The 9,969-nt window shown below is 51.5% G+C and overlaps 1 protein-coding gene across 1 annotated transcript; it reads right to left on the reverse strand.

The window, feature by feature from the left end:
- Window positions 1-162: 162 nt before the first annotated feature.
- Window positions 163-6,213, reverse strand: LOC117857212 (1-aminocyclopropane-1-carboxylate oxidase homolog 6). Its single transcript, XM_034739733.2, has 2 exons — window positions 5,284-6,213; window positions 163-634 (listed from the first exon to the last, which is right to left on the reverse strand). The coding sequence occupies exons 1-2, from the start codon at window positions 6,133-6,135 to the stop codon at window positions 374-376; spliced, it is 1,113 nt and encodes a 370-aa protein (XP_034595624.1). The 5' UTR covers window positions 6,136-6,213; the 3' UTR covers window positions 163-373.
- Between the last annotated feature and the right edge of the window lie 3,756 nt (window positions 6,214-9,969).

Raw genomic sequence — 9,969 nt, forward strand, 5'->3', positions numbered from 1 at the left:
CCTGAGCTGAGCTGCTGCTTGGCTTATAATGTTTGATCTTTCCCTGTAGTAGTACTTAGTAGAGTTGATCTATTGTAGTACATAGGAGTGACACAGTACTAGATGTAACAAGTCGCCAATCTCACCCTAAGGTACTTTCGTTATGCATCACGCTCTTGTCAATTCATCTATAAAAGGTAGATCATTATTTTGTACTTTGTGTTCGATATCTCCTATCATTACAATACTTGCAACGAACCAGTAATTCTCATTCTTTTTCGCTGCATTGCGCAGGGAAATTAACCAGACATCATCCTGACAAATTAACGTACGTGTGCAACAGTGCAAGCATGGTTGCTTCGCCATCAAACTCATCGTCATCCCTCCAGACTATTTAACTCGAGCTCACCTTGAACCGTTCAATGGACGATCTGCTATGGCCGTATTCCCTCCTTGAACTCATGAACTCAGGCACTGTGAAACTCCGGTACTGTGCGGGCTTTTCTGCTGTCACCAGTTCTGGGAGAGGCCCAAAGAGGTCGGACTTGTCACGCTTGGCAGGATTGATGAAGAGGGCGATCGACACCCTGGCATCTTGTGTGGATTTGATGACCACCCTGTGCTCCACGCTCTTTAATTCATCATTGGAAACAACCTGCTTGCAGGCACAACAGTTACTCCTTGCAGTCACAAATAATTGATATTTTGAACATAACGCAGTCTCTGAAATACAACATTAGCTTTTACTTTTTGTTGCAATATATTACAAAGCAAAGTAGAAATGTATACTTCAACAAAAATACTTGCCTAGACCACCTACTCATATTGTTGGGTTGCATGCTAAATTAATGTGCAGTTTACGCTGAATTTTACACTACTCTGCCATCTGCCTGTGACACAACAGGATTAAGAGCAACAAATACATATGCAAAACATAGCGTTCAACCAGCCTTCTTGTGTTGCCTGATAAAAATGGAGAGGACCTGACGACTCTCTGGTCCCTAATAACCCCTGGTGCATCTAGAAGACAATTGCAAAATTTGATTTGAAAATGTAAAGCACTTCAGTGGTTGAAACTTGAAAGTGGATTTTGAATATATTTACAAGAGGGTAAAACTGCAGTTATTTTGAATCAGAGGAGGTATTTAACTATAGTACAACTAAATGACATCATGATCTTCAAAAACACACTTTCAACAACTCCATATACTACTATTATGGACGACCAGTGAGCTTTGTTGTCCGCCAGTGAGGAGTTACATTTGTGGGGTATGGCTGGAGCTCGAGGAGTTAATCACCTCCTTGCTCTAGTGCCAACTGAGTGAAGGTTTAGGTCGAGGTCGGCTGTTTTTTCCGTAGAAAGGGCGCTTGTCGGCGTGGTTCTGTAATGATGTGTGTGTTTGTGTGTTGTAAGGATTCTTATTCTTTTTTTCTTCTTAATATAATGATATGAAGCCCTCCTGCGTGTTCGAGAGAAAAAACCGACCAATGAGGTGCAACTTTGGGTCACTAATAGGTACTAGGTAGACCCGGATCCATGTGTCGGTGGCCTAACCGCATAAGGTCTTGTTCGGTTGTTCAGGATTGAATCATAGAACGTATTCATTCCTGTAGGGGAATGAGTGGATCCGGCTGTATCAAGACACGGGGATTCATTCCTAGAGGGGAATGAGCAGATCCGACTGTATCAAGACATGAGGATTCATTCCTAGAGGGGAATGAGTGGATTCACTTGATCCTGTAGGGTTTGGTTCCAGAGATGAAGACATGGGTATTGATTCCGGGTCGCGAAGAGGCCGGAATAACCAAAACGAGCTGGAATATAATCAAGGACGGCTCTATTCCGATCCGAACCAAACGATTATTTTATATTAGACCGAATTTTAAACCATGTCAAATCAATCCGTGCGGAATAGAAATCATTTCGGGCGGTTCCAAGAGAACAAAACGAGGCCTGAGGTAGTCCGAGCTGCTTCCTGGTATCTAGTTTACTTGCAAAGATAATATAATCTAACGTCCTCTTCTAAGAAGGTGTTTGGATCCTTGAGCTAAATTTTAGCCTGAGTCACATAGCATGTTTGATGCTAATTAGAATTACTAGAAAATATGCCCGTGCGTTGCAACAGGAACAAACACCAAGTCCAATAGATATAGCCTGAAATCCAAGCGATCACATCAATTAGTTCATAAAAGTTACAGCGGTATAATATGACCTAAAACACTACTACAGATTGGGCTATCACTGCCGGCCCTATAACCGTCATCACCGCCGGTTTTGCGATCCGTTAGATCAAGGTCGATAGTGAAGACTTTGGTTATCACAGCCGGATTGTGTTGGGGGGATATATTAATGACCTCCTAATGCCCCTTAAAACAACAATCATGAAGGCCTAGGCCCAACTGCGATAATGACGATTACCGCCGACCCAGCATGGGCAGGGAACATCCCACTCCGTCTCGCCCGACCCAGGGTCCCAGGGTCGGACACTCCCGACCCCTCGATGGCGGAACTCCGCCTTGCCCGACCCACAGTCCCAGGGTCGGGTGCGCCCGACCCCTCGCCGCAAGGCTCCGCCTCGCCCGACCCTGGGCGTAGGAGGTCGGACTCATCCGGGCCCACAAGACAAGTATCCACCTCGGGCGCAGACCAACAGACGAGGGCGCGGATCTCGTGGCCCCCCCGCCGATCTTGCCATAAATGCACCGCAGCTCTGGCGCGCAGAAAGGCGCCCGCGCCCCTCGACGTGACCCGCCACAAGTACCCGGGCGGAGCACTGTAGCCACGACCGCACAGGCTATAGTGGCCGTGGCTCCCCCTGATTCGTCATAGGGCACTCATGGCATGCGCCGCCCGGCACAGGAGGGAGCGCCGTCCGTTCTCATGCCCGGCGTATCCAGCGACATAGACGCGACGTCCGTGTTCCATGGGCCGTAAGCAGGACAACAGGGGTCAGCTGTCTTCCCCAACGTGCACAGTTGCCGCAGCCAAACACCATCATCATGTTCGGCGACAACAGTCGCCCGGAGGACCGGCGACAAGATCCGTCGACAGCCGCCCTCCTCCGATGGCCACGCTGACAGGAGCCGAAGGCTGGAGCAGGAGGCGGCGACCCGGGGACTTGGTCCTTCTCCTTGTACTTTACTTTACTTAGCTTATCTCTTTTACTTCTCCTGACACCTGGCTCACCTGTAACCCTTGAGCTCTCCTTGCACTATAAAAGGAGAACCAGGGGCCCCGAGAGGAGAGGGACTCTCAAGCCAACAGAACCCACACACTCTCTCAACGAGCATCAGTGCACACCCAAGAGACTTGGGACCAGCTCCCTCTTTCGCCCGTTTGTAACCCCTACTACAGACCTTGCGTGAGTAACACGAGCAGCTCCTCATACTGGACGTAGGGCTTTCCTTGCCCGAACCAGTCTAACCCCGTGTCCTCTCACGCCACCATCCGAAGCCTTACGCGCATAAAAGAAATTTACTAGTCGTAGTCTTGATCCGCTAATCTTGACAACAACAGATTGCAAACCATAAGCATCTCAAAAAATAAAAAAAAATCCCGTTCGCGAGCGCCATCGGCCGCGGCTGCTAACACGACCTGCATCCCACGACTCATCCGCCGTCGCCATAGCAACATCCTGCGCGACGTGCCGGGGAGCTCCGGGTGAGCTCCCGCTGCTGTAGGCCCACCACTCCCAGCGTCGTGCCCCCCGGAGCTCCCGCCACTGAGCTCTGACTGCCCCGCACTCCCCGGAGCTCCCATCGCTGCACCCCCGGAGCTCCGACTGCTGCGCCCCGGAGCTCCCGCCGCTGCACCCTCGTGCCTCGGAGGAGAAGGGCCGGTGCAGCGGGTGGAGGAGAAAGTGGAGAGAGGGGAGGAGAAGGGCCAGCAGGTGGAGGAAAAAGTGGAGAGAGGGGAGAAGGGACCGGCAGGTGGGTGGGAGAGACGGGACGAGAAGAGGCTGGCAGATGGGTGGATAAGGTTGGAGGAGCAGAGGAGAGAGCCGGGTGGGTGGATAAGGTAGAGGCGGACTCAAAATTGCAATGAATATTAATTTCAGGTCCACACATCCTATTGCCAATGGATTTTTAAATGAAACGGCGGGTGATACCTATCACCGCCGGCTCGTAATACAAACCAGCGGTGATAGGAAATTATCACCGCTGGTTTTGGTTATCACCACCGAATTATGTAAGAAGCTGGAGGTGATAACTTATCACCGCTGGCTCACCAAAAACCAGCGGAGATAGCATTTTCTCTGGTAGCGAAAATTCTTTGGTTCAAGTCGGTGTGTATCGACCACACATGGGGCGTGCATGGTATGGCCGACTATGGCTGATTCAGCACACTTGGAAGGAATTATGAGCTTGAGGTTTTATAGGGCTTCATGAGGTGGCAATGATACTTGAGAAAACGGAATTCATGTGAATTTGTGATTGTGTTGATCTCATGCCGCTTTTTCCTGTTGTTAAACTTTCCTAAATGTTCCCCGGTAAATCTTGTTAACTTCACCTTTAGTCCAAGGTGACAAGACAGGCAGGATGATGTCACAATGAAAAGCTATATCTTTATGAAAAATAGTCTAATTTTTGCATGCATGCCAAATTCCAAATAAATGCACATTGATTTTATTTCACAAGTTAATAGGAGTATATAAATATTTTAATGATAGTTTTTCATAACCGCCATGTTTCAATTTATTGATGTAATTCTATTATAGTTTCACCTTTAATTTAACGATATCATTCTTTCATAGTTTCAACTTTTGTTTGTTGACATCATTTTTGTCATATTTTCAACTTTCATTTGAAGTCTCAACAAAGGCACGCACGGATATGTTTTAGTTATTTGATGGTGTATGTATCATAGTTCTGCTTTTCACTTGTTTTTTCTTCTGCCAGACAACCAAGCAGCAATCCATCGCCAAGCACAAAGCGCCAGCACCTCCCTGTCCTTCTCCCTGGACTAATTGGACTAATCCTGGACTAATTGGACTAATTAAATTAGATTTAATGGATTCATCTCGCGAATTAATCCCTCATTTATGCAATTATTTTAGTCATTAACCTATATTTAATACTCCTAGTTAACATTTGACTCGGGATAAACTTCACCTCATTAAGTTCTAACTGCTGGACGAACGCGAGGGTTGTACCCCGATGTTGACCAATGACCAGGAGCGCGCCGGCCACCGGCGCCCCGTCCACCACTATTGTACCTTGTTTATAATTGTTTACTTGCAGAGATAATATAATCTAACGTCCTCTTCTAAGTTCTAACTGCTAGACGAACACGAGGGGTAGTACCTTGAGCACGTCCCCGATGTTGACCAGAAGCGCGCCGGCCACCGGCGCCACGTCCACCCACTCCCCACCGCCACCAGTGCCGTCGTCGCGCCGGACCTGCAGCCCGCCGACCCAGTCCTGCGCCAGCACCGTGAACAAGCTGGGATCGGTGTGCTCAAGGCTGCCCACCACCCGCGCCGGCTCCGGGCACGGCGGGTAGTAGTGGCACGCCATGAGCCACCCTTCCACCTGCATCGCCTGCTCCAGCCGCTCCACCCCGACACCGAGCGCCTCGGACAGCAGCCCGGCCATCTCCTTCCCGAACCCCGTCAGCGCGCGCTGATACTCCCGCAGCGTGTCGCGGCAGGCCGCGGGGAGGCGGCCGAGGTCGGGCTCCCCGTCCCATGGGCCGAAGCGGACGCGGAGGGAGTCGCGCCACGGGAGGAGAGGCGCGCCCTCCTGCCGCGGTGGCGCGTTGGGGATGGTGGAGTAGGCGACGGCCTCGACGGGCTCGAGGGAGTAGAACGCCGAGCGGGCGGCGCGGGGCTGCTCGTGGAACGCCCTGGCCGCGGAGAGTGCGGAGTCGACGATGCCGGCCGGGACGCCGTGGTTGATGCCGTGGAAGAAGCCGCACGAACGTGCCGCGGCGCGGACGAGCGCCACGGTGTCCGAGCGAGGGAGGGAGAGGTCAACGGCCGGGATCGCAAACGCCGTAGTAGTCGACGCCGGGGACTGCGGCGATGGTGCGGTGGCCGTGAGGAAGATTGGAGGCACGGCGGTGACGCCGGACTCGACGAGCCCGCGGACGCCGGCTCGGGACTCGTGGAACGAGGCCAGCGCGGCCTCGGCGTCGTAGTCCTCGGTTGCAGCCATCCCTGCTTGGCCAAACTTGGTCTTTCCTCTGCTGTAGGTGGATCACCCGGCTGCGCTGGCTCTTTGGCTTGCTTCGGTCCCTTGACTTTTTAACAAAACTTATCGTGCATACACCCTTTGTTTGTTACTAGCAGAAATGCCCGTGCGTTGCTACGGGTCATTACTTGCTGTCACGTTATTATACGTTTGTTCGTACCATTTTTGAACTTTGAACAAGAATTTTCATTTGCAAGACCTGCGCTGCCGTGGCCATTCTCGACGGGCGGGAGCCTCCTCCTGGAAGTGGAGGAGGAGGAGACGTTCAAAGTCAACCAGTTCGAGTTCGACTACACGTCGGATTCGACTTCGCCTCGGACTACTCCAACGTTCCGCTCAGGGGTCGGACACTCCCGACCTCAGGACTCAGGGTCGGGCGAGGTGGAGCTTCACTCGGGGTCGGGCGAGGCGGAGTTCCACCCTCAAGGGGTCGGGCGCATCCGACCCCAGGACCAAGGGTCGGGCGAGGCGGAGTTCCACCCTCAAGGGGTCGGGCGCATCCGACCCCGGGACCAAGGGGTCGGGCGCATCCGACCCCGGGACCAAGGGTCGGGCGAGGCGGAGTTCCACCCTCAAGGGGTCGGGCGCATCCGACCCCGGGACTAAGGGGTCGGGCGCATCCGACCCCGGGACCAAGGGTCGGGCGAGGCGGAGTTCCACCCTCAAGGGGTCAGGCGCATTCCACCCTCAAGGGGTTGGGCGCATCCGACCCCGGGACCAAGGGTGGAGGGCAAAGGTGGGAAACGGTCGCAGGCCCCGGATCTGGACGGAACGGCGGTGGGATGTCGACGGAGGATGATGGCGTCGATGTCGGAGGACGGGGGAAAGTCGTCGATAGACATGGGGAGGAGGGCAAAGGTGGGAACCAACCGCAGGCCCCGGATCCGGACGGAGCGGCGGTGGGAAGTCGATGGAGGATGATGACGTCGATGTCGGAGGATGGCGGGAGGTCGTCGGTGGACATGGGGTGGAGGGCCGGACGGAGCGGCGGCGGCTAGATCCCCAGAAGGAGGGTGGCGGAGGAAGGGGAGGGGAACGAGGGAGATGGGTGGAGGGCCGGACGGAGCGGCGGTGTCTAGATCCCCCGAGGGACGGGACCGGAGCCGGATGGAGTGCGGCGGATCTCGATCCCCCGAGGGAGGGGAGGGGAACGAGGGAGCTGCCATGCCTCCCGCCGTCGCCCCTCTCTGGCCGCCACTCCATGCCACCATGGCCTCCCCCCGCTCCTGATGCGTCCGCTCCCCCATCCTACGCCGCCGCTTCCGCCGCCCGCACTCCTCCTGCTCCTCGACCTGCCCTCTCCCGCATCGGATGTCAATTAAGTGGAGACATTACCTGTATTCGCATCCCGGGTTTTAAGCCCACGATTTTGGGTGTAAATTGGTGAGGTGGGATTATACCTGGTGGGTGGCTTGCAATCCCCGTCGCCTCCGAGCGCGCAACGCTCCAACTGCCACTCCGTCACGCTGGAGGCCACAAAGTGCGCGCTGGAGCCGTTCCTGCCGCTGGTGTCCGCGGGAGAGACGCGGAAGCTGGAGGAGCGGCTCGGGGAGGCGGCCTTGGGCCGGGTGTTCCTCCTGCAGGGCGGCGACTATGCCAAGAGCTTCAAGGAGTTCAGCGCCAACAACATCCGCGACATGTTCCGGCTCATGCTGCAGATGGCCATCATGGCTCCGGCCGCCCGCGGCCCTGCACGTACGGCGACCCTGCAGGGGAGCCCGGCCGGAGAAAATGGCCTCCGGGGTAGCGGCGCAGCACGGCCGCCCCATCCATCGCATGCCGCCGGAGCTCGCTTGACCTCGTCTCCGCAGTCCGCACCCGCGGTCGGGCCGCCCTTCACACTCTCCCTCCTCCCCCTCTCCATGGCTGCGGCTGAGCCCAGGACGCCGGCCGCCGCACCATCGACGCTGCCGGCCGCCCGCGCCCAATCTCCCTCCGCCTCTCTGTTGTGAAGAAAGGAGAAGTCTTTTTCCCTTTAACCCCCTCCCTTCCCTTCTTTTTCCACCCGAGCTCCCTATCTCTACAAATTGGACTGCGGGTTGATATCACGAAATGTCAGGGTTTTTTTTGCAAAATAACCTGACGGACGAAAAATCCAGGCAGAAACGTTACTTGCTTTAATAATAGGTAAAGATTTGCAACTTGCACAAAACTTTATCGACTACCCGCCGTGGGCAAGGTGACCATCACCTTAAAACTGAGCATTGATCCTAACCATTAGTACCAGTTAGTTTTTAACTTGGTACTAATATGAGCATAGTACCAGGTCTAACGGCTAGTTCCGAGTCTAACGACTAGTTCATCAGAAGCCCTCTGTGAACCCTTTAGTACTGGTTGGGAGCTCTAACCGGTACTAAAGGTCACCTATACCGGGTGAAGCCTCCACCCGGTACAAATATGCCTGAAGGTCTTTAGTAATGGGTGACCTTTAGTACCGGTTGGAGTTCCCAACCAGTACTAACTTCCGTCATATAAATAAGGCGTCTTCTTCCTTCTACCTGAGCCATTTCCTCCAGCTCGGGCTTCATCCATTCATGACGAAATAGGGGAGGTGTTGCTAGTTTTTTTACCATTTCGTGAGAATTTTACTCATTCAAGTGTTCAAAGGTTAGAAATTTGATCCTCCCTTGATAGATGGTTAGTATACTAAGTTTTATGCTTTAGAACTAGAGTAATTTGCGATTTTTAGAATAAGGTACAATAAAGAAACTTTTTATTTATATGCATGTGTTATTTAGAGCTCATATTTGTGATTTTTAGAATAAGCTATAATTTTTTGGATGCTATGTTTCATATTAATAAAAAAAATTGATATGAGATTAGATGAATAATTTTATAGTTTAGTCATTTACAAATATGAGCTAAATAAATTATGGGGAAAAATATAATTTGTTCATATTTTAGTCATTTGCAAATATGAGCGAGATAAATTGTGGTACATAGATATAATAAGATGAAATAGAGGCACATAATTAGTCAATTTTAGAATAAGCTACAATGGAGAAATTTTTCATTTATATGTTATGTTTGAGTTACATAAATTGTGGGGAAAAAATATAATTTGTTCATAGTTTAGCCATTTCCAAATATGAGCTAAATAAATTGTGGTACATAAAGATGGCTACTACTGCCGGAGGTAGTGGCGATGGTGGGGGCGATCGTCGTTCCTCTCGCGGCAAGGGGAAAATCATAGTTGGTTCTCGTGATAAGCTGAAGAAAATGAGCACGTGGGAGAGAGCAATGTTTTATTATTTGCAAAGATGTCATGAAGATGTTGTTGCGACGAGTTAGGAACCTTCTTTTGGTGGTCATTATGCTCCACCACCAGGCCCGGGTGTTTCAGATCCACTTAGTACTACCATTACAGGAGGCACATATAAACCACAGGATGAGGTTGGGTCAGCGAAACTTTCATCTTCACCGCCCAAGTATGCTTAAAGTCCTCCTAGATAGTACTCAGTGGATGGTTTGTTGTAGTGTGTCATGTTGTTTGGGTCTGAAATTTGAATTTGTATATTTCTATCTAAACTTTCAGCAACATTTGAGTTTGTTGTAGTGTATCATGTTGTTTGAGTCTAAAATTTAAATCTGTGTATTTCTATCTAAACTTTCAGCAACATTTGAGCTTAATGGTATTTGTATCATGTTTGTTATGTTTCATATATAAATGTATGGATGATCAGGATACCTTTGATTCGTTAATACTTTGTAGATGGATCGACAATGGATGTACAACGCGAATGTCGGGGAACCGTCTGATTTAAACTGGCTTAAATGCGACTAATCACTGTCGGAACA

The sequence above is a fragment of the Setaria viridis genome, chromosome 5 (genome assembly GCF_005286985.2).
Source record: "Setaria viridis chromosome 5, Setaria_viridis_v4.0, whole genome shotgun sequence".
Classification (NCBI taxonomy): Eukaryota; Viridiplantae; Streptophyta; class Magnoliopsida; order Poales; family Poaceae; genus Setaria; species Setaria viridis.

Excerpts from the sequence above, each read along its gene's own strand:
- LOC117857212 (XM_034739733.2), bottom strand. The coding sequence starts at position 6,135 with ATGGCTGCAACCGAGGACTACGACGCCGAGGCCGCGCTGGCCTCGTTC. Across the intron at positions 635-5,283 it reads ACATCGGGGACGTGCTCAAG|GTTGTTTCCAATGATGAATT; the intron begins GTACTACCCCTC and ends GCCTGCAAGCAG.